This window comes from Papilio machaon, chromosome 18 (genome assembly GCF_912999745.1).
Source record: "Papilio machaon chromosome 18, ilPapMach1.1, whole genome shotgun sequence".
In the NCBI taxonomy this organism is placed as follows: Eukaryota; Metazoa; Arthropoda; class Insecta; order Lepidoptera; family Papilionidae; genus Papilio; species Papilio machaon.
Window position 1 is genome coordinate 4317803 of NC_060003.1, and position 25203 is coordinate 4343005.

The window sequence follows — 25203 nt, forward strand, 5'->3', positions numbered from 1 at the left end:
GAGATTACGGTAAAAAAAAGGTTAAAATATGTATAACCAGGTATGCAAAAGCAAATTTTAAATAATAACATTTTAAATTTGTTACTCTCTATTTATAACTAAACTATCAGAGAACCATCGAGTCAAAGAGTATGTAACTACTTCGTAGTAAGAAAAAATTAAGTTTAAATTAAACATTTCTTGAAACTTCTTTATAAACAGCCAGTGCTTATTTTATGCGGGTTCTTTAATTTAAAAACATATCATTTCGTTTGTAATATCTGTCATATTTGTGTAGACTTCTGTTTTTACATATTTTATTCTTCACTTTATTTAATATTTCATGAACGTGTTATATTTATACGGTTTTATTAATTTTATTTGGTTGTGGAATAAGTAATTAATAAAAGAGATTACTAAAATCGCCATAGTGATGTGGTTATTGGGCTTCTTAATTTTTTCATTAACGTCACCATTGTGTACAGCGGAAAAAATCTTGGTTTTGTCGCCTGTAGCTATCAAGAGTCACGATATATTGAACCACGCGCTGGTGAATATACTATTGGAAGCAGGTTATGAGGTGATTTTTACAGATTTATCTTCTAAATGTATTTTATGCCTAACCAAATGTAATTATCGTATATGTTTTAAGGTGACTCACATTACGGTAACTCCACGCAAAAAACTTCATCCTAACCTTCGACAAATTAACGTGAGTTCTAACACTAAAGTGGGTAAGTAGCTTTGTGTGAAATATTTATTAACTATCCTTATAACAACTGCTGAAATAGAATTAATTTAGGATCAGGAAAATGTGATTCTAATGTTATTTTGCTAGGTTACAATATTTTTTTTTGTTTGCAGGTAATAGACTAAACTTAAAAAGTGCTATAAACTCTCCCAATGGAATTGAAAACGATAGACATTTCACACACTTTGTGACTAAGATGTTTACTAAAGTTTTGCAACACAGTGATACAGATAAACTACTGACAGACACTACACAGCGCTTCGATTTAATAATATCTGAATGGCTATTCAACGACATGTATACTGGGTAAGGATTTTATACTGAATTTATTAATGTCTGGTAAATCTATCTGAATTCTTTTACATATCCATTGTGTAATATTGTTTTTAATTAATTTATTAACAGCCAGCATTGATAATTATATTGAAGATGAGTGAAACGTGATTGTTAATTTAAAATGAGATACAAAGGAATTTACATTACGTATTGTCACAGTTTTTTTTATATTCGATTAAAGCTATGGAATATTAATTATACTTGATTAAATATTTCAGATTGGCAGCATTATACGACTGCCCATTTATTTGGTTTTTCACAACGGAGCCACATTGGATGTTATTACGGACCATTGACAAGGACACAACCACGCCCAATTTAGTCAAGGACATGTATGAAATTATATTATTTATAGCTATCGCCCGTAACTCATTCTGCACGGAGTTAAAAAAAAAAATTAGTAGCCTATGTATTCTTCTAGACCAGACGATGTTCTACATCTATAACGAATTTAAGCGAGATCCATTTAGCTATTTTGGAGATACCTAAAAAACATCCATCCATCCATGTAAACATTCGCATTCGTTAGTAAACTTTAAGTAGTGCTATTATTGTCAAAATATTTTAACTTGTAACATAAATAACTTAATTATTCAATGTCGTATTTGTAATTATTTCATTCATTATGAGTGTATAAATGTGTAAGTATGAATTCTTTTAGTTACGAAAGAGGTGCGTTCAAGAAGGTATTTGGTCCACTTATGGCATTGAGAGGAAAATCTTTCCGCACCTATGAAGAAATGATGTCTGTCGCTTCCTTGGTATTTATGAATTCTCATCAGGGATTGAGTAAAGCAGATGTTTGGCCAGATAAATTCATACCCGTCGCCGGATACCACATTGACGAAGACATAAAACCATTACCTAATGTAAGTAATACAGTAATAATAAAATATTCTATGACTAAAATAGCGTTTAAAGTCGATACATCGCATAGATATTTGTATTATAAGATTCCAACTTTATGGCCTCTCATCGTTAGCTACTACATGTCATATGAACCCACAGCTGGTGAAGGAATATGCCCACGAATATGTCCTTACATCACTCGTAGCTTAAATTGTATTGAGCGCAATAACTTATGCAAAATTACTTTACGTTTTGATGGCATTGTATTGAAAATTTCAACATTATCAGCTCAGGGGAGGGGATCGGTGCCTACCCTAAGTTAGGGGTATCTAGGCGATATTCAACCACGCTGACACGCGGGTTAGTTGACTTATCACTAACCCCTAGACATCACGATGTTTTCCTTCTCCGTTAGAACTTAGGGTACATGTATAATTCGAACCCAGGATCTGCAAATTACAAGTCAAGCGCTGAAGCCCTTATAAAGAACAATGGATCTATCAAAGCCACCGACCTCTCACTGTAAATTTATTTAACGATAATTACTTTTTACTTTCTAGGATTTGAAAATTCTTATGGATAACGCGAAGTTTGGTGTAATTTATTTTAGTCTGGGATCATATTTGGATGGTCATGATATACCAGAAGAACAAATGGATGACTTGATTGATATGTTTGGTGAATTGAAACAAACAATTATATGGAATCTAGATCTAACTTTTGTACGTCTACCCAGTAATATCCATGTTATTAATTGGGCACCACAACAAAGTATTTTAGGTTAGTACCGCAATGACATTATTCTCTTTTTACGTACTTTATATAGATGTAAAGTTTATTTTCTACTTTAAGTATTACATGATACACATGATGAAAAATACAAAGATTGTTTTATGTTTATGATTCCATTGATTTTACGTGATGGATATTGTTCTTAGATAAGGTGTTGGAATTTTATCTTTCTAACTATCTTTCTATTCAGCCTCATAACACCCATTGCTGGGCATAGGCCTCCTCTAAAGATCCCAACGATGATCGGTCCTGTGCAACCCGTATCCGGGATACTCCCACCCTTGACCACCGGTCCTGTCATCATTTTTTTCATTTTTCTATCAATTTATCTTTACCATTAGTTAATAGAGTAAATTATAAATTCTATTTCAGCTCATCCCAACTGCATTTTATTTATAACACATGGTGGTGTAATTTCTAAAATCGAATCCGTTCACTTTGGTGTACCGACAATAGGTATTCCTGTTTATGGTGATCAATTTGCTAACGTTGAAAGTTCAGTGATGAAAGGAATTTCAATTAAAGTTAATGTTTCTGGATTTTTGGCGAGAGATATTAAAAATGCTATCGTTGAAATGCTTAGTACTCCAAGGTAAGGATAAAATCATTTGCTTGCGTACATCATAACGCTTCTACGTTTATGCCTACTTCCTAATGATTGTAGCCTGAGGGTAAATATTGTAAATTTGGATTCCATCTCTTAAGGCTCGTATGGTGCATATTTGGGCTATGCATATTGAGGTTAGGTGTGAATCGAGGATCAGATTTTAATATGGTCAAAACTCACCTGATATTGGTTTGTTTCCTTGTATTGTTTCTGTTCCAATTTTAATGTGTACTCGCGTGATCTAACTATATTTATATTTCCAGCTATCGTCAAAACATTAGAAAAGTGTCAAAGTCGTTCCACAACCGGACAATGTCACCTAAAGAAGAATTATTGCACCGGGTCAACCAGACTATTCGTTCTGGAGTTCCTGAATTACTTAAACCAGGTCGAGCAGCTGTGTTTAAGGAAATATTTGTTTCAATTCTTGTCATTCTGCTAATTTTATCCACAATCTTTGGAAAACAAATTATTGAAGGCTCCCAAAAGTATAAAATACTTTAAGAGTTAACTAAACATGAAAAGATAATTCTTTTTTTCGATTGTCAAGTAATTTTTTGGTATGTATATATGACTATGAAGTACTATTTTGATTAACAAAGTGAAAATAATCTGAATTTGGATCTTATATCAGAGTAAAAAATGTTGCTAAAACCTGAATTGTTTTTTTTAAAAGAGTCACCTTCGCCGGATCAGGTAAGTTTATCGGACTAAGTTTAAGTTAATCAGTAGCGTTTTCTTTGTAAGCTGCTAGCGTGGAATTTAAAAAATCTAACTATTTAATCTAGTAATATATCCTATGTCACTATAGGATAATATAGCTTGCCAACAATGAAATAATTTTTTCAAATCGATCAGTAGTTTCAGAGCTCATTCAATGGAAACAATCAAATTTATCTTCTTTAGAATATTAATATAGATTATAATTATTGTAAATTATTACCTACTTTATACTTTACTAAACGGTTTGGTTAAGAAAATCTTATACTAAATTTTAAACTAGCTTTTACCCGCGACTCCGTCCGCGCGGAATAAAAAATAGAAAACGGGGTTAAAAATTATCCTATGTCCGTTTCCTGGTTCTAAGCTACCTGCCCACCAATTTTCAGTCAAATCGATTCAGCCGGTCTTGAGTTATAAATAGTGTAACTAACACGACTTTCCTTTATATATATAGATAGATAAGATGGGTTAGATTCAGTTTGGGTATTTAAATAATAGAAAAGCTAAGATTCATCACTTATAATGGTCCATATTATAGAGAATAAAATCACAATGCATTAGTTTAGTTACTTTAAACAATATAACAGACATTACGGAGTATTAAAGGTGAATATTTTATTATCTACGCATAAATACCAGTATATTTAAATATGATGTGCATTGAATTACAAACATTTATATTTATTAAAGTCAAAATTCAAAATACTGATTTATTATTAGTATTATATGTTGAACATTATTCGTATTATTTTTTTTTTATATAATTTCAAGAAAATATTCAACATTGGAATGGCTATTATTTATAAATTTTGTGATATATGTATTTTAAAAAATCTTAAATAGATCTCATTAATATATTTTAAATTAATTAATATAAAATGTACGTTTATAGAACGTATTTTTTAACATCTATATTTTATGCATTGAATTTTTGAGTATTGCAAATGCCCATTTTGGGAACCATAATTTCTCAGCTTGGGTTCAAAATATTATAATCGTTTATTTGATAATTACAAGAAAAAATATGTAATGTAGAATATAATATAACTTTTTTCATTATTCTTTTCAAAAATACTTATGAGAATAATTTTCCGATATTTATTTGTATTTTTTTTAATCAGTATCGACAACAGGTAATGCTGTATTTTTTTCTTGTAATTACAAAAAAACTTTGTATATCGTAGTATATAAATTTTATATTTTATAACGCACTACTTATTATATAGCGTTTTTATCCGGATTTTTGTGAATAAACTAGAGCCAAATGTATTAGGCCCAAAATATTTTAGTAGGTAAACTATTAACGGATCCAAATTTATCAGGGTCCAAGCTAGAGGGGGCTTAATATGGTAATTATTAAAAAGAACATAGTCTACTGTAAAAATATCGAAGGAATGAATCTGATAACTTTAGAGGCACCTTTGCCTCTTAGCCCATTTTTGATCCGCAAATCGGCGAACTAGTTAGTAAATCTGCACCAAAGTTACTTACATTTGTGATATCTCAGGTAACTACCAACACATAAATATGAGATTACAATTTCTCCATAAAATATCATATTTTTTTATTCTATTTACAATTATTCCAATACAATAATATTTTTTGTGATATTTGGCTTAAAATTGATTTTCCAAAGAGGAATTGAATTTTTAATTTTATTTTTTATATGAAGTGTTCTAGGACTTTCTAACCTTTCGTACCATGTACTAAGAACACTTCACATAAAATCGCTAATATAACTATAATAAAATTGAACAATATATTTTATTAATGAAAATTACAAACTAAATATTTACAAATCAGACTTTTTACAAAAAAAAAAAAACTTACAATTACCAACTAACTTTACAAATATTTGCAATTCACGACCCACAAAGTGCCCAACGTAAAATTAATTTTACTATTGCATAAATTGTAAATAATTTAATTTACAAACTGTACCAAAAGATTAGTTCAAATTGTCAATAATTAATTAGCCAATTTCCTTACAAATGGCCAACATTTTACAAAACTTTGGAAACTTGAGTCTTTTGGGATAACAGAAAAACGTTAAATCTAGGTCTTAACATGACCTTTGTAATAATATTCTAAATTATAATACTATTTTTATATTCCTGAACACAGGACAGGTACAGGTATTATGTGCTTTACTGAAAAAAAAAATACATTCATATACAAATATGACTAGTGATATGTTATGATAACTTTATAATCTGTGGTAAGTTTGCGCCAAAATGAGATTACATTTTTTTTAATCTTAAAGACAAAATATATATCACATTAAAAATTATATATTGTGATGTTATTAATCCAGAGTGCACCTTGAAAGGGTCTAAATATTTTTTTTAATATAAACTAACCTAACATACTAACTTTACAATAAAAGCAGTCAGGTTTTTTGGTAGACCCCACTAGGGATGTAATAATAGGATATAATAAACCTTTAATTATAGAGGTAGGTAGTGAATTTTAAATCTAATAAGTATTCAATTATGCATTTGTTATCAATAAACATTTCGCTTTTACAATATGTATATATGTATGGTAAAGAACGAGTTGGTCTCGTCTCCAGATGTCAAAGCATAAATTTTCACATAGGAATACCATACATTTTTACATTTATATCTCTATATCTTATTTCAATACCTTGAACATAATGTCAACATCATGTCAACAATGAATCCATTTACGACAGTACATTAAGAATATTAGTGGATTATTTTGGTGATTATCCAACATATCGATGTTGACATTCAAGATAAAAACTTTGACGTTTATCCGTCGTACTTAAGCGGTGTAATATAAACACAGCTTAAGTGGAATGTTTGGATCATACGTTCGACTCCGGACCTTCTGTGTTGTGCTTGAAGGAAGCCCTGATCCTCGCCAGGTACAATGCGCAGATGTGGCCGTAGCATTTGTTGTACCACTCGGGTGTGCGACCCCTGGAATTATTCACAAAACAGATTAAATAAGTAAAATATAATACGATTTTTATGAAAATGATGTAATTTATTGTTTATTTTGTGTATTTAAGTAAACACTGTGTATTGTATATATTCCGCACATGGAATAATAGAATAACAAAGTTGTCGGCGTCATAAGTCATTATTACACAACGATTATTAATGTATTAAACGTACACATCCACGTTAGTGTTAAAAAAAAATTGGTGTATTTTATATAATTAATTAGTTTGACAATAGATTTTAACTTTCACGTTGGAATTTTAGGAACAAAAAGTAAAACAACTAACATTGTATCGACTCGTGCGAGATGCACTAGCCTGCTGCGGCCTTTTCCTGCAGGTTGGGCGAGGTAACGTGAAGCCAATACGACACCGCGCGCGCCGCTCGCCACGCTGACCGCGCCTGCCGCGCCCGTTGCACCAGGTACACTCGGCGCACCCGGAACTGCACCTGCGTGCGCCACCGACGTCTCCGCCACCGCGCACCATCCGCCGCCACCACTGCCACCGCCCTGCTGCCACGACCTAATCACAAACACGACGTTATAATAGATGAAAGCCAACGTGATAAAAAATAGAAGTTGAAAGAATCCCACCTTAATACGCAATAGTCCCTCGGAGGTAAATTGATGCTAGAAGCTGTAATGTACTGGAACACTTCAGCATTGGTTCCCAACTTCTCAACTACTCGCCATTTTACCAAGGTGTCATCCCATATATGCCGCTCGCGGAGGATTCTGTGTAGTTATCAATTTCAATTAAGTTTCAAAAGATACTTATTACTCGATCGTAAGAACAGACCTGACCAGAATACATCAGAGATACGAGACACATCACGCTTTATTGAACTTACGACGGCGTCACGCCTCAGCGTCCGCGGGGCATCGGCGCGTTGGTGACAAAATAATGTAGCATGGGTCGACTATAATCTTTCGTCATTAACTCTCTATCGGAGCTCACGAACAACTAGTCAATCTGATAATGATGAAATGAAAGAAAAGTAGACTGACCTCTGCATGACCTCCTGCGGCGGCGCTTCGACGTCGGTGGTGGCGCGCCAAAGCCGCAGCGGGTGCCCGTCACCCACCTTCTTGCAGCAGAGCTCCACGTGGCCTGCCGCGCCCGAAACCGACATCCAGCCTCTACTCCTGACAATTTACACTCTATTAGCACAAGCATAATGTTGAATTTAAAATATTGAATTTTATCACATCGAACGGTACATTGAGAAAGGGAACGCAGAAAGAAAAATGGAAAATAACATTTAACACCAGTAAAGTAACAATGTTTTTAATTATTAAGGAATCCTTTTAATAATTTGTACTTTTAGTAATTGACATTTTAAAGTATTTTCTAAATTCACAAACTTTAATTTTATGGTTGGTTAGAAACATATCCTTTATTTTTCAATTTGACACAAAAACTTCATATCTTTTTCCCATTATTTACAATTTTTATTAATATTTTATATGTTGTCAATACTAACACACTTAATACACATTACGTCTACCAAAACAATTAATCCTCTAAGGTTAATAATCAGTTTTTTATTGAAAATAAAAATTTTTGCATATTTTAATCTTTAAATATTTGTTCAGAAATTACCAAACCAAACGTACATTTTACAATTATTTTAACTTATTATAGCACAATGAAACAAAAAAGCACATATTACAAAAGTGCAGCATTGGAAATTCAATAAAAAACCGACATTGCACACCGATATATGCAAGGGGAAAACATCGCTCTAACACCCAAATCTCACCTCTTTGCCGATCGCCCACTGACTCTAAAAAAGCACGAAAATAGTTAGATTTTCTAGAAGTTAAAGAAATTCAGTCAAGTAGCAATAACATGTTAAGAGATACTTCTTATAAAAATGTTCTGTTCATTCTTGTTTACGTTGTTACTATAATTTTAGATAACAAAGTAGACTACGCAGATTCTAAAAGAGTACAGAGAATACTTACTTTTCTTTGGCTTCTTTGAGCAATGCCTTGATACAGGCTTGTTGAAATCCTTTCCAGTCTTGGTTAAAATCTGCTCCTAGTTCTTCTAATGCGACCTACAATTACAACACGCATCGAATCAACTCACAATAATTTCGACCTGACAAAGGAGTTTCTTGAATTAGAGCTATTTAAAGTTTTGCTATTCAATCTGATGATAATTGGAGTAACGCAAGTTTAATTATAGCCTCCTTCATACCAATTACTCTTTTTATCTTTTACCCTTACTTTGATGCATTAAAATTTAGAGGAATTAAGCATTAAAACTGGCTTATGTGGATGGTAGTTGACATTTTTTTTTCTATGAGTTTTTACCGGCACGCTCTCCTCGAAGTAGTTAAACTTGCAGCGAGCGAGCATGTCTGCAGGTGCCAGGAATAGCTGATGGTGACGCGCGATCAGAAGAAGCAGGCATGCGTGCGCCGCACGGCTCTCGCTGATCTGACGCTGGTCCGCCACGCTCTCGATTATCATCCTGAATAAGATACAAATCACAATAAACTTCACCTCACATAAAAGTCACAGATAAAATTTGAGGTTTACAGTTAACTGTTTGTTTTCTCAAAGTTAACTGATTTGTTTTTCCAACCTGTTTGAATTTCCTTCCTTAGTGCTTCCGGTGTGGGGCGGCGCGTGATGCAGCCTGAGTAAAGTAGGCGCCAGGCATACCGCTAAGTTTGATGCTGTCATTTGATTCACAGCTGAATGTTCCGCCACCTGGAAAATAAATGAAGAATATATTAAAACAGTCCAAATAAATAACATTTATTTATATGAAAATTTAGATCGACGTACCTCAGAAAGGAATATTAAAAGAGAGTGCAAAGCTTCCAAATGTTCTTCTGGTAACAGCAGTAACGCGCACTGCACAGCGTCCGGCCTTAATGGCTCGGGGACATCTGAAATAAATTATTTTATACTTAAATATTTCCATAAGAACAAATGATGTTAGAATAGGTAAGACGCGGAGACGTGACGTAACGTCATGAAGATACCGACGAAGACATCAACGTAGGCGTATGGGGAGGCGTAGAGGGAAGATGGCGTCAACAAGACGACCATATACCAACACCACATGCAGGAGTGTCTGCTAAGTGCGCATTGGCCGACTAGGTAAAATAAAAAACATTTTACTTACGTTGGAATATCGCGATGAATGTCTCGCTGAGTTTATTTGTGAGGAGCGCGTCGGGTAGCTCTCTGAAGTACTGCTTGACCAAGTCGGCGACATCGTGCGCCTGGGCACCGTCGAAATTCAGGCTACACCTACCGCAAAAATACCGTGCTATTTACAACTGTTTTTCTTACTCATATAATTATTTCAAAATTATGTGAATGTAAAACATAAGATTTTACAATTAAGTTTATCAACTATCAATTTACCTTTCTACGTTAATATTCTCACTAGCAAATGCAGCATTGGCTGCCCCCGCCGCCTCCACCATAGCACGCAACTTGGCTATCCGCGACTTCACGCCTGCTTTGCGGAATATACCCATCTACAACAACAATGTACAATAAGCTTATAAATCCTTTGTGCAATTTAACAAACGTGCACTATATTTAGTCTAAATTTAGTCGAAGTAACACGTCTTATGTAAATCTGCGTATCTGTGATTCCTGCTGTGAGTGATAAAAACATGTATTTAGTCTTTTCAGGAAAGAAATTGCTAGAATAAAATGTTAAAAATGAATATTCACCTGATCCAACGCATTCGTTTTGAGCCAATTGAGTGCACACTGGATAGGCTTTGGCAACGAATGACCCGTCCTTTGCAGTGACACAGTTAGCGGTACTCCGAACACAGTTTTGTCTGCAAATAAGATAATGATAAAATTTAAAATTGTAACAAAAGTAATCGAAAATTATGTTCTTGAACGGGATTAATCTATAAAAGCGAGTATTTAGTAATTTTGTTGAAATAAAATTATATACGTTTCAAATGTGAATAATTTACCTTTATAATCAGGCGTCTTGATTTTTCTTATCAACTTGGGCAGTTCCCAGTTCCAACCAGATTTGTGCGAAGGGCAATACCGCTCCATACAGGCGGTCAGACGCAGTAGCGCTAACTTTCTCAGAATGTGCAGCTGTCCGCAAGAGAGTGAAGACATAGGTCGCGAAACTAAATGAGTTCAACATAGTTATTTGTTAAAGTGAGTTACCACTGATAGAATACTTGTTCATATGTAATTAATTAAAAATTAAACTCACGGTATGTTTCTGGATCTTTCAGATTTGTTGCTGGCTGAAGAGTATTGTTTGCCTTAGGACCTCCATTGAGAGTACTCGTTCTGAACGAATACCACCTTTGTATGTTATTTCTGTCGAAAAAAATGAACGATAAGTCTGCATTTAAGTGGACTCAAACACTTTCATTATCCATTATGACGTCAGTTTGATAGTTTTGCAGTTTTTTTTTTGTAAGTTTTACAATACTTTGAATTAAAGAATTTTAACATTTTTTTGTTCTTAATTTGAACAATATTACTTTTTCGTCTTCAGATCCAGACTGTCATCATCGTCATCTTGATCACCGTCGTGTGACCTGGAACCTGCGGAGTTGGGGCTACTGTCCAGCTCTGAACTTCTTGAAGCAGATTTATCTCTTTTGAGACTCCTATCGCGAAATCTGGAACAATTATATTTTAGAGTTTTTATAACATTTGTAAATAAACTAAGCATAAGCATCACATAATTTTTGTTACACTTGTAAATATTGTTATAAAACTACTTCTAATAGTTCTATGCGAAATCCGAACTAGTTCCGATCTTTTTGGTAACTTTTAAGTCTTGCAAGTTCTAAAAGAAAAACATTGTAATAAACAGTGTGAATATTTTCATATTTTCAGGATGTATATAAATAATTCATAGTGTAAAAAGCAACATAATCATCACTTTCAATAGTCTTCCTATTCCTCTGGCGACCATCTCGGGCCATAAAAACTTTTCCCCAATTTTCTTTCATTCATACTTTCAATGTGCGACAATTAGCTACATTAATCATTTCTTATATGTTTAACCTGTACCAATATTAGCTTGTACTCGGGTTTATCTCTTCATATATTTCACACAACACTTTAACGGAGCCTCAATCGGTATACCTACCGCAGTATAATACAATGACAAACAAACGAGTAACATTAGTAGAATGTCGGAGCTGGGTCATTACCATAAGTTACTTATTCCTCGCGCTCCGTAAGTCCATTATGTTTGAAATATATTCATTTTGTGTAATGAAAACTGGCCGCTGAGACTATTATTCACTCTTAGTAACTGTCAATGTACAAAAATTCAAGCATATTGGCCTACCGATTGGTCTACTTCAAATCAGCGATTGTGCTTCAGACCTCAATTTGCCAAAATCAAATTGGTGGTTATCGGTTTTCTTGCTTCCATCTTCACCAACATCAATATATCTTACTTCTTACTAAGATTATAAACGGGAATGTTTGGATGGATGGATGGATAGATGGATGTTTGTTTGAAGGTATCTCGAGAACGGCTCAACGTATCTCGATGAAATTTGGCATAGAACATAGTCTGGAAGAACGCATAGGCTACGACAGCTAGTAGGTAATAAATTTCAGTAAGGATAATGGATTAAAATCAGCAAAAGGGTTAAACGTAGTTGAATTATACGTTAACAATACCAAAATCTAACCCAACTATGGTGTAAAACAATATGACGAGGTTCAAATATTAATCAGTGCGTAGACAATTATTCAATTTAGGTTTGAAGCAATAAGTCAGTGGCCGTAAGTGACAGGCTTATCGCGTTGGGCGAACGCATGGTTCACTTGATAACGCTGGCCGGCTAATCCTATCCAACGAACTTGCATTTAGGTCGGTCATGTTGACACACATATTATGAACCTGTCTACAATATATACTAATTTCACAACATTGTATTTAAACATCTGAATTATACCTATTTGTCGCTAAACCGTTTTAAAGATCACTATAGTAACATCAACCTGATAGTGTGAGTCTTCAGTTCAGTTTACAAATCGTAAACCATAATAATGAGAATTCGGAAAAAAGGATTGTGTTGAATCCACATACTTATGTGCCTCCTTGCCCAAGTTGAGCGAGCTGGTTCTAATGGCCTGGCGGCGGTGCGGCGTGTGGGCGGGAGACTGCTGCACCTCACGTAGTACTGCCGGGTCCGGCTTCAGATCCACCGGTGATGGAGGCTCCACATATACCTGAAATAACATAGTCACATAGTCTTAATTAAGTAAGTTACCAAGTCTTGTTAATGATATCATATGAAAAAAAAAATCAACAATCACTAACTTCTGTATTATGATGATGAGCATTGAGCTCCTTATAGTAATTGTGTCTCCAACTAGCCGGCTGGCATTCTGAGTCACTCAGTGCACTCGAATCATCACTCCTCAACCCTCTATGGAAGATTCTTTTCGCTCTCCCTAATTTCGATTTAGAACTCTTGTTGCTTGAACCCATGCTTCCATCAGATGCGTAACTAGAACTATCGTCACCGAAAGGTGGATGGAGAACAAAAGACTGTTCTAGAGGTGCTATGGGGGACGGGGGCATGATAGTCATAGGAGAAGGGGGTTGGGTTCTAATCGCGGGAGAATGAGTAGGTGAACTATGAAAATCAGGAAATGGGAATTGAGTGGGTGATGTAGGAGTCATATCTATGTAATTGAGATCGGGATATCTGTCTTGTTGTACATCTAAAAAGTGGGGAGAAGAAACTATCACTTCAGTTCGATTCTGCCGCTTTCTTCGCCGCGTTTTAAGAGATTCAACTCTCCTTAGCAAGGCTTTCGCCCCATCTCGAAGTCTCTCTGAACCTGTTCGTCTAAACCTCGTGCCCGTATCTTCTTCGTCTTCTTTGTCACTTGGTAACTGTATCATTGTTTGACCGGGTACGGTTAATCTGTAACAATTTTAATAACAGGATATTAGAGCATCAATTTTGTTCAGAGATTTTATATGCTTACGACTTGTAAATAAAATAAACATATAAAAGTCGAATTGTGACGAAATGTAACCTATATACTTGTGTTAGGGGAGTGTGTCTGATTATTTTTGTGACGAGTAATGGAGATAGACATCTTCGAGGTTATAATTCGATTTTCTGCCACTTTATAAAGTAATTTTATTCCCAACTTTGAATGATTTTGTAATATTTAGATAATATGATCTTCCTTTTTAAAATATATTTAATATAAAATATAAAACTACAGAAATGTCTCGTGTCTTTTTAAAGTTATGCAAAACTTGCTAAAACTGCTTTAAAGTTTAATAGTTTACAGCTAAGTTTAGTTTGCGACAGTTCAATTTTAGTTCCAACAAAACAATGGCGAATGAAAAATTTTACCATCCCAACTTTAAAACATTTCAAATATGAAACCTAGAAGGTATTGCTATAATTATATTTATTGTTATACAGCAAGGTAAAAGGAATCAGCCATTTCGGTAGTCACTCCTTCATCATAACCCGTTTCACGCATTCCATCTCTTTGTACCATTTTTTTTTGTCAAGTGCCATTCTTTCCTCGTGACATTCTCTATGATGTGAAGCGTCGGTTAAGCACTTGACTTGCAATCTGCAGGTCCTGGGTTCGAATCGCGCCAAGTACCAATGTGTTATTTACCGATTTACTTATACATTTATTTTACAGTTCTTACAGTGACGGAAAACCTCGTGATGCAACCTGCACATATCTGAGAAGAAATACAAAAGATATGTGTGAAGTCAACCAACCCGCACTGGGCCAGCGTGGTTGACTTTGGCCTGGTCACCCTTAAATTACGGTAGGCTCCTAGCCCCTCGGTGGGGACGCTACTATTTAGTTCCTTAATTTTCCATTAGTATACATTTTTGTAAAATAAGATAGTGTGATTGTAATAATTTTCCATTTCCATATTATATAAAATACCTAACATAAACAAATAACATAGATATGTTATTTTAGTATGTCCCATATTGAGTAAATCCCCCATCTCAAGTTGGATCTACGACCGAGCTTACGGTGTCTTGAGCGTATCTCAAAGAATAATAACAGAAATACATATAACAAAATAAAGGTTTGGACGGATGGACCGATGAATGACATTATTAATTATGGTTTTGGAAAGAAATCGTAATATTGTTTGTAATGTATTACGTATTACTGTTACTGATATTATAAATGCGACTGTTTGAACAGATGTATGGAAAGATGTTGGTTTGAAAGTCTCAACAGAACGCTTCAACGGATCTGGATGAAATTTGGCATGGATGTAGAATATAGTCTGGTAGAACACATAGGCAAACTTAGTTTCTTTTTATTACTCGCCGACATAGTTACGGCCGACAGATAATTATTTCATATATTTAATGTGTAAAATTTATTATTATTTATTTTATTACTTATGTGTAAAATATTTAGATTTAGATTACTCGCGACTTCATCAGCGCAGATTAAAAAATTGTTACACCCGCACACAAAGCTACCTTCCAGTAAGTCTCGACAAAATCTGTTAGGGTCCTGCCATACCGTTTCGAAAATTAGCCGGAACAAACGTTTATTTACAGACAGATAAACAGACAAAAATTAAAAAAAAACTGGTTTACCATTTCAAGAAACACACTACATGATGTTCACGAAACATGATTTTTTTAGTCACTACAGTTTTATTACTTGTACAGATATATATCGATGGGTCTTATGTATAAGGACCAAAGTAACAAATTGATTATTTTTACTTTTTTATGTTAAAAGCTACCTCTTTATTTATTTAACAACATGCTCTAAACACAAATACACATTTACAGGTGTAAACCGTTTTTTTTTTGCTAAACTAAAAGGGCCTATGTGACACATTTTCCTATATTGTTGAAACTTTGAGAGCCTCTCCTGTAAAGTTATCAATTCACACTGGCCCTTATTCACAGGAGCCATCGATACAGAGAGATATACTAATGAAAAAGTGCTGAGAATTTTCGTTTCAACATTTTGTTCAATTAATTGAGATACAAAATTCTAACACACTCTTTTAACTCACTTGTCTTAGTAGTTTCTTAACCTTAGCTGATAACACTTTATTAGTTAAGTGTTTAAATTGAAACAGATAAGGAATAAATTATACAATATTTAAAGCGGTAAAAGTATAATTTAGTACCAACCAAGATAAATTGTTAACCACAACTTTATTACGGTACTCAGAATGTAATTAAATAACATATCTATTAGGTTTCGTAATGGACCCTTAAAATACCAAGAATAAATTATTTATTTATTTACCCAAGACAAATATTTAAATGTTAAATTATTCGCTACCTATCGACATTTATATCAACAAGAAATAATGGCGAAGATGATTAGAATTCAAAAAAATGCATTTTAGTAGTAATGCAGAAGCATAATAACTCTTCAGGTCTTTTACTTGTATGTAAGAAGTAGTTCTACAAATGAAGCTATAACCGACAAGCATATGACGCATGCATGCAGATGGAAGAGGCAAGCGAGATGTGCCAGAACCGGGCCAAATTGAAATCCGTTATCTCTACCTCTCTGGTTCACAGGTATGAGTTTGCTATCGTTCTTTAACTATTATGCAAAGTATATTTGACGTAAAAGTTTAAATCAATTAACGCTTCAATTTCCCTTCAAAGCTTTCTGCTTCACAAATCAGATGATCTTTCATATGGGTCATTAGACACACGAAATGTATATTATCATAAAGTGTGGTTACAGTTTAAGCGTTTTACACGAAGTTATAAGTTATTCCTGTCATGTATTTGAAAGATCTTTGACTTGTTTTATTTTTGCGATCGTTTTATTTAAAGCCGCGAGTATGAAATTTGCGATGAGCGGGACGTCGCGACGGGCGGTGTAAGGCGATGGAATCAAAACTAAAGCACAATACAGCGATGCGCACTAATCGAGCGGTATGGAGTAATACAACTGATTACATCGCACCGCTCCGCTTTCGCGTCGCTCCCGCTTGTCGCAAATTCTGTGCCCGCTGCCTTACACCCTTTATGAAAAAGGGTAAGTAATAACATTAATCTTTCTTATGTGACAATAAAATGTGAGTGTAATATTTTGGAATAGTTAAAAAAATATAAATAAACCGTCCTAAAGTCCGCTGTCAGTCGACCACGCACTTTCTGTCCAACTATCATTACGATTTCCTTCGGTTTGGCAATCCCAAATGGAAACGTGATAGGTGAAGGGCTAAGTACCCGAATTGTATGTAGAACAAACAGGCGGGCAAGTTAATTACACTCATTGTGTTGGTTCCAATGATGAGCCTTACGCAGTCACGAATTCCGTGCCTTGGATAATCGATAGAGTGTGGTCGAATTTAAATCTTATGTTGTTGAAGTTAAGATACAGTATCGTTATTATTTGTATAATAACTAGTAGTAAACAGAAATAATGTTAACAAGAAGCTATTTAACAAGACATTTCTTCACGGCATTTATGACGGATTTATTTAACTACGATAAAGTACTTGTGTATTTTTTATGTTTATCGGTTTGTGCTTTTTGAAAATTAACTACGACGCGATCTCGCATAATTGTGCTACAAAAGTCTTAACAGAAAACTATGTAATACACATAAAAAGCAAACGGCTTTATTAAAACCAATAATATTCAGATGTCAAAACACAAGTGCATTAATAAAAATGACTGTTTTATATTTGATAAAGCAATGATGATACGCGTACTCTTTCGACATGCCACTTATGTAACTCCTATACGACTGACGTTTAAAATGGGATGTAGGAAGAGTGTACCATGGACAATTAATTTTGACAGACATCTTGTCTATAATTACAATACGATCGTCTATGGTCTCATGGTTAGCTATGGGAGCATCAAATCTGACGACTATGCCAAGATAACTGAAACAACTACTTTAAATTGACCTTTGTAATAAGTGAATTATTCTTTAAGCTATAACGCTAACAAGATTCAGAGGTCAATAGGGGGTCAGTTAAAACTGGATGCTAAAGATAGATCCAGTCTTTTGTATCTAACATTTCAATCGACCCTTACGCAATCACTGGCCAATTATCCGTGATGCATTCAAACAGTTGCTTGTCCATTAACACGATGGCTCCAATGATTAGGCTCTTTGTATTGAGAATTTATTAATTCTTTTATTCAGGCATTGATTGATTTAGTGTTTCGTATTCAATTTAAATTTGATTTTCAAACGATCTTAATGACGCTTGGCTTTTTTGCGTTTGTTTGTTTATGAAACTCTGACTTTGATATATGAAACCATATCAAATAACAATCTTGCTACGTTGATCTATTCGTGTCTATTATGTAGAAAATTAATATTGATCTTTATAAGATGAACTTCGTAAAGTTACCAAATGTATATAACTTTTCTTTAGGCGTTCAAGAGTTTTGAAAGTTTTTTTTTAAACCGAAATACAAGTTTACTATGAATGATATTATTATTTTAACCTAAACACGATCAACTTGATACAGTAACAGAAAATTCACATGATCTTATTTCTAACAAAGAATTTAATTAAGACAAAGTAGAAAACCTCTAAGACGAACAGAATGACGGCGTTAGCTCTAACTTGAGACTTTAATTAACTGTATGGTCCTTTAACGTCAGGAATCAACAAAATTAAAAACTACACATTCGGTGCACAACTCCTTTATAGTGCTAATGCAATTTTAAAGCAATTATCTTAGAAGTATTCATGTTTCGATGTTAGAAATTACTAGTTATTATCGTCTGCAATATCTATCTGCAATAATTTACTGCTAGTTTAACTTATTCTTAATTTAGTTTCTATTGCACTAAAAATAAACGTTTTATTTGTTTTTGTTTCTGTTAATTCTTAAGATGTAATTATTACTTACAGATCAGGTTCCACATCTGTGTAGTGTCCATCGGCATCAACAAGGCCTACCCTGATGGTGGGTAAGGTCTCGTCTTCGTCATCTTCTACTTCTCCCCTAGCTTCTCTTGCTTCTCGTTCCGCTAAAGCACGAGCTGCTATCACCTGCATAAGAATAGTTTCCACAATTTATTTTAAATGGACATCATAGTTTGATATTCATCCAAAATTTAACGAATACAATAGACCGACAAAAGACTCTCAGAGAACCAAAACACTGGTCGAGATGAATGAAAAGTCACTAAGCTAATTAATCATATAAAGAGACTGTTGTTTAATTTAAGTATTTATACTTGATAAATTTATGCTTAGCGACCTTATTGATGTCTTACTAAAGAAAGACGAAATCAAAAGTTTTAAGAATCGATAACATTCATATGCTGATGTAAATATGTGTAGCAAAGCGGTACCAGAACTTTGCTGGGATTTTTAAGCGCATATTTTGAATCTGTGAGTTTTTCTCTAAGAAACGAGTTTGATATTATATAAGTACATTGTTTTTACCTGAAGCCGCCGCTGCGCTTGCGGTGTGATTTCCACTACCCGTGACCATCGCCTCGACTTCCTCTCGTACTGCCAGTGCTCGCTCAGAGCACATTGCTCGTCGTCAGAATCGTTCTGTTAGCAAAATTTACATTTAAAAAATTAATTACTTCTTTCTGAATAAAGTTGATACCATGTTTTGTATTTTACCTTTTCACTTCAAAGATATTATGTATGGAAATTCTTTTCTCAAGTTATGTCTATCGTGAAAAGTTTTTTTGAAATACCGTGGGTTTCTAACACCGAAATCTGCGTATAAAATATATCATCATCCCTGTCATTATTAGAATATGTTTTAATCGGAGATTTAGGACTCGGAAACCCACGGATATTAAGTTTCATTTTACTCTTTATGTATTTTCAAATTAGGTGACCTACTATTTCCTCTTTATCTTTTCAAGAAATGTTTTGATTATTCCTCGTCATAATAATATTGTTTTACTCAAAGGTAAACATTTCTCTAAAACATGAAATAACCACTAAAAATACAAAAATAATAAAGTAAATCTCCAAACTCACTAAAATTATTGTTTACGTTTTACTTTTACTCTTTTATAATGTGTGAGTAAGCTTTACTCAAATTGAACGGATAATACATTGAAATCCGAATAAAATCCTTAATAGAAGGCAATACAAAACACTCATCAGTACAGCGCTCGAGTGAAGCCTTTGGGGAAATCAATGTTAATGAAAACTTTGGAGTTGTTATTAAGCCATTTGAGCACCCACTGGAGTTTAATACGTAATCTAAGACTGTACAAAACCGTATTTGTAAAAAGATTAGACAATAGAATATTACCAGCTTTTTCTACAAATATTTACTTTAAATTAAATCTACAACACTGATAAGTGCAGAATATTAAATCAGCATTATTTTTCTACAATACAAAACGTATACAATTAAATCGTATTCCGTTTATCAAACTGAAGATCACAATAATTATGTTCACAAGTATACTTTCGAAGGCCAAATGGATAACAAAAAAAGTACTTACGCATGAATTATATTAAAAGTAAATCTTAGGTTTCTACAGTTCAAAAAACGACATGCGATACAAGCATACACTTTACCGCTCGATTGTACTCGTGATGGTCAGTTAGTAGATAAACTAACCATTTAATAAGTACTTATATGAATTTGCAATACGATGCTGATACTTTACGCATGCCAATTTATTGCGATGACGAATGGAAAACAGGGGTACGTTAACTTGCTTGACGTTTAAACTGATCATATTTGCATCGTCAAAAACACAGGTGTTTATTTTAAATTAAAACTACAGTTAGAGCTAATGAAAATAGCTTAAATGACAAAAGTAATCGACAAATAAGGGTAGTGACATTTTATATATTTTTTTTAAATAAGGATAAGATCAGCTTACGCGGTAGAACAAAGTTGTAATACTAAAAGCTCGCCTTCACAATGCTACGGTATTACTAAATCTAGTATACTATCAGACGCTTTTACGAGTAGCACACAACAGCGAAAGAAAAACGAAGCAGAAGCGAAGCGAAGCAAATTTCGATATAAAACTGGCATAAATTACTTCGACAAGGCGATCCGTTTGGCAGACAGACCGGTGTGTTTCGGTGTAACGAGAAACCGAATTGAATTTGGAGTAAACTGTGTTCCGTTTTAGCTCCGTTTTCGAATTGTTTTGTTTATCTCTTGCGACTGTGTGCTACAAGCTTAAAGATAAATACGGCTAATAGACTACGTCATTTCGTAACTTCTAAGGATAAGATACTATATCAAAAGACAAAGTTTTCAATAGCCATGAATCACTCGGATTTACTACCTGCTATTGTTTTTAAAGCTTATACGTTAAGTTATATTTGACGAATATTGCGCTTGCTTATTTATTATTTACTAGCTGTCGCCCGCGACTCCGTCCGCGGGGAATTAAAAAAAAACTTTATTAGTAGCCTATGTGTTCTTCCAGACTATGTTCTACATCTATGCCAAATTTCATCAAGATGCGTTGAGCCGTTAGTGTAATTTAATTTACTTATAGTATTATCAATGAAATGTACTTCGTTTACAATATACATGGAATATGTAAATTTAAATAAAAAATCTACTTACATTTTATACTCGTAGTTTTGTAAATGCTTCGGAAACATACATCGATTATTTAGAACTTAGTAAATTTTACAGTAAAACTATACATAAAGGCTAAGAATCTCTGACTTTTCTTTGTCTAAAATATACGTTTTAATTAACTTCATGTAACAATATTCAAGCTTTAGTTTACGCTTCAATATTTGCTAAGACTTTACAAAGTACAAACAGATGTAAAGGGATTTAATTAGAGACCGTCTGTCAGGCAAAATCAAGTTGCCGACCAAGTACTAAAGGTTTAAGTTATTCTATTTGAATAACAAAGGGAATGCGGTGGACAAATATAATTCTGACACAATACTGACTTCTAATCTTATTCCTTCAATGTGGGCCGTATATGTTTACCTATAAGCATATTGAAAGCTTAAGAGTCTAAACTTATAAATTTGTAGGCGAAGTTTATTAACTTTATATTTGAATGCACTGTAAGGGCCGACATTTACGGACATTCGCAATTTCAAGAAGTGTGCGCCAATAACTCCAAGAAACATTTTTTAGCAGCAAGCAACAGAACATATCGCATAATCGCTCCTTATTGATTACAGTGATTCAGTATTTATTGTGTGCTCATAATTCATTCAATTCTAGTTAAAGAATAAACTACATACTTTTGTTGACCAAAGTTTAACATGATTATTGTAATATGTTTTACAACTTGTTCAAAATTATAACAGTTATGTAAACACGATATTCTGGTCTTCACTTCGCCCCCCTTTCCGTGGACTGATTACATTGAGTAATGGCTTCGTCGCCGGCACCTAAATGAAGAAGATAGGCGTTCCGAGCCGTCAACGCGCCGTGGGACTTTTTGAGTTATGCTACATAGTTTCACACGGGAGAAGAACAGTTAGAGTGCAGTAGGACTGTGCAGTACTGCTATTGTTTGAAGGCACATGCCGATACACAACAGGTAACTGTTTTGTTAGTAAAGAATTTGACGAATACAATAACAATAGATGATATATTACGAATCCGACTATGGGAAAAAAAACTCTACCGCAGATTTTATCTACATCTACATCAGATATCTGTTCTATGTAGAATCACAGTTGTTTAGTTTGTCATTTGTGACAAATAGCAGTACTGACTTTTATGATTAAAATATTAAAAGAAAGGTGCTCGTATAGTCCGTTGTATAACTAGTAATACATTTGAATATCTTCGTTTGGCAGAAAGTGTTCGAAACAATAACAGCACTGCATATTGCACTGTTCTACTGCACCTCCTTTCTGTTTTGCCCGCGTGTAAAACTAACATTGATGTACCGAGTAAATTGAACCTGTTACGACCGAATTATGCATCAAAATCGAGCCCTCGATTCATTGTAATTGATTGCGTCGCTTTGAATTACAAAGTACAGTCAAGTTGATTTAGTTATTGAATCAACATTAAAATTGTGTTCATAATTGGTTGTCACGTTTAAGAATAAACTTAACTGTGTTTTTTTTTATACATTCAGATTTGTTTACATGTTACAAAATAAATGGTAATGCAGTTATATAAATCTGGCAACTGCAGATAACTAAGGAGTTTAAAAATTACCATATTGCTCAATCTTTAACACATGTACATATCTAAGCGCGCAGGCTACTTCTGAATTAATACTATATCATTAAAAGGCATTAAAAGGCTAATAAACTTTATTAAAAGTTTAGTTTAGAACGTACATATTTCTCCTTTCTACTCCTGATCCACTTCCTCTTCCCATTAATTTCCTTATAAGAAAAGGATGGAAAGAAAGTGGACCAAAACTACGCTTCCAGCCTCCGAAAAGTGGAATAAAATTAGGTATTATATTAATAACTTGTTCATCAGTACATTTAGCACTTAGTTAACATTATTGCTATGTCCCTGCGGCAATCGTTACATCAACATGTGTGTTCTTAACCATTAAAGTTGTGACGAAACTTGGTTAGGCGATATTACCTCGTTACTGCTTGATTATAGGTAAATTATGTATCATTATTGCGGGCAATTTAACTGAAAGCATATTACGAAATTGTACAGAGCTATGAGGTTTTTGAATATAGACAATAATTTGACATACTTCAATAAATATCTCATTCAAAATATGAGAAGCAAAGATGAATAGTTTAACCTTTTTAAAGTTATAGAAATATCGCCTTAGAAAGGGTACGACAGTTTTTTTAATCATACTTAATATTATAAATGGGAATGTTTAGATGGATAGATGTTTGTTTGAAGGTAACTCCGGAACGGCTCTATGGATCTTGATGAAATTTGACACAGTTGTAGAACATGGTCTGGCACTCATAGGCTACTTATTAAGTTTTTTTTTTGAATTCCGCGCAGATGGAGTCGCGGGCGACAGCTTGTTACACATAAAGACACTAACCCAAATATCTATAATAGACTTAGATGACCTATATGACTACAGAACGATGAAACCAATTTTATTCCTCGGTATAAGAAAATGTTATGTGTTTAGCTAACGTAGTTCGGTTATTAATCCCTCTTTTATAGCTGCGAGGTAATTAAAGAAACAGCCGTTTTATTGCTTTTCTACTTTCCAACGAAAATCGAAAGCATTTATGACGTTAATGCTTAGTTACTTGCCTCAGGCTTACGTTAACATAGTAATTATCTGTTTTATAGATGACTAGTTGTGGTCCGCGACTCCGTCCGCGCGGAATTAAATTAAAACTTAACTAGTAGCCTATGTGATCTTCCAAACTATTTTCTATATCCATACCTAATTTCATTCAGATTCGTTGAGACGTTCTGGAGACCTTCAAACAAACATCCATCCATCCAAACATTCGCATTTATAAAATAGTAATATAGTTATTGATACGAAAGAGACTTTAGTTAACAGCTACTATAATACATTTTTCGTAACGTTTCTATCGTCTACTATTTTAATATTAGAAGGCTATGATTAGTGCTTAACATTATTTAGGTAAAAGGAACATCTTCCATTTTTTTTTCTCGCGTCAATCATGATAATGTGGCACAAAATATATCTCTCTTTCCAGCCAGTATTCTATATGGTGTCGAGATAAGCTAATTAGTGCAATAAAACATCAAAAACATCAATAAGTTCAGTTTAAAATCAAAAGCTCTTACTAAAAACTTGACAATAGCTTTGACAATCATGTTTATGTATGATCTGTACGGTAGTATTGCAGCTAATAAATTCGTATCGGTATGTATACACGAAACAATCAGGGAAAGTAACAAAGAATCATGTTTGAGACTTCATATTGGACTCACTCATAGTTTGGCACAAACACTAACGTTTGGATTAATCTGTGTTAAGTGGATAGCAATACTAATTCTACTGGTACAATTAAAAGCGAAATGCTTATATAAAACTCTATAGAGCTGCGTAAAGCTTATGACGCTATTCAAAAGAAAGTTATTCACTCGTTGTTTCGATATGATTCTACAAAGGTTAGTTTTGTCAATAATAAACTATTACTATAAAAGTTACTTAGATTGTAGAAGCTAGTTTTATTTTGTCTACGTTTGTTCCTAGCTTTTATTGATTACCTTATGTTTGTTACGTGCTGTTTGATTTTATTATTAATTAATAGCGATGTTATTTATTTACTTAACAATTACAAATCTGGCGAAAGAAAAGTAAAAATCTAACGGCTCCATAC

At 33.8% G+C, this 25203-nt stretch overlaps 2 protein-coding genes across 4 annotated transcripts in view; one reads left to right on the forward strand and one right to left on the reverse strand.

The window, feature by feature from the left end:
* Positions 1 to 330: 330 nt before the first annotated feature.
* LOC106712112 (UDP-glucosyltransferase 2-like) lies at positions 331 to 3873 on the forward strand. Its single transcript, XM_014504560.2, has 8 exons — positions 331 to 559; positions 632 to 713; positions 844 to 1036; positions 1285 to 1398; positions 1728 to 1935; positions 2476 to 2695; positions 3080 to 3299; positions 3578 to 3873. Exons 1-8 carry the CDS (start codon positions 413 to 415, stop codon positions 3816 to 3818), a joined length of 1425 nt encoding a protein of 474 aa, XP_014360046.2. The 5' UTR covers positions 331 to 412; the 3' UTR covers positions 3819 to 3873.
* Positions 3874 to 6732: 2859 nt separating this feature from the next.
* The window catches only part of LOC106712113 (rho GTPase-activating protein 7), a 197526-nt gene continuing 179055 nt past the window's right edge, over positions 6733 to 25203 (reverse strand). For all 3 annotated transcript variants that reach the window (XM_045682263.1, XM_045682264.1, XM_045682265.1), the window contains exons 4-21: positions 19417 to 19530; positions 18875 to 19017; positions 13315 to 13927; positions 13081 to 13223; positions 11507 to 11647; positions 11230 to 11339; positions 10973 to 11140; positions 10716 to 10828; positions 10398 to 10513; positions 10153 to 10280; positions 9810 to 9913; positions 9604 to 9731; positions 9330 to 9489; positions 8976 to 9070; positions 8016 to 8153; positions 7602 to 7742; positions 7294 to 7530; positions 6733 to 6982 (exon numbers count right to left, since the gene is read on the reverse strand). In XM_045682263.1, the coding sequence (XP_045538219.1) occupies positions 6868 to 6982; positions 7294 to 7530; positions 7602 to 7742; positions 8016 to 8153; positions 8976 to 9070; positions 9330 to 9489; positions 9604 to 9731; positions 9810 to 9913; positions 10153 to 10280; positions 10398 to 10513; positions 10716 to 10828; positions 10973 to 11140; positions 11230 to 11339; positions 11507 to 11647; positions 13081 to 13223; positions 13315 to 13927; positions 18875 to 19017; positions 19417 to 19530 (2907 nt within the window). In that variant the 3' untranslated portion in view covers positions 6733 to 6867. The remainder of the gene's footprint in view (positions 6983 to 7293; positions 7531 to 7601; positions 7743 to 8015; positions 8154 to 8975; positions 9071 to 9329; positions 9490 to 9603; positions 9732 to 9809; positions 9914 to 10152; positions 10281 to 10397; positions 10514 to 10715; positions 10829 to 10972; positions 11141 to 11229; positions 11340 to 11506; positions 11648 to 13080; positions 13224 to 13314; positions 13928 to 18874; positions 19018 to 19416; positions 19531 to 25203) is intronic.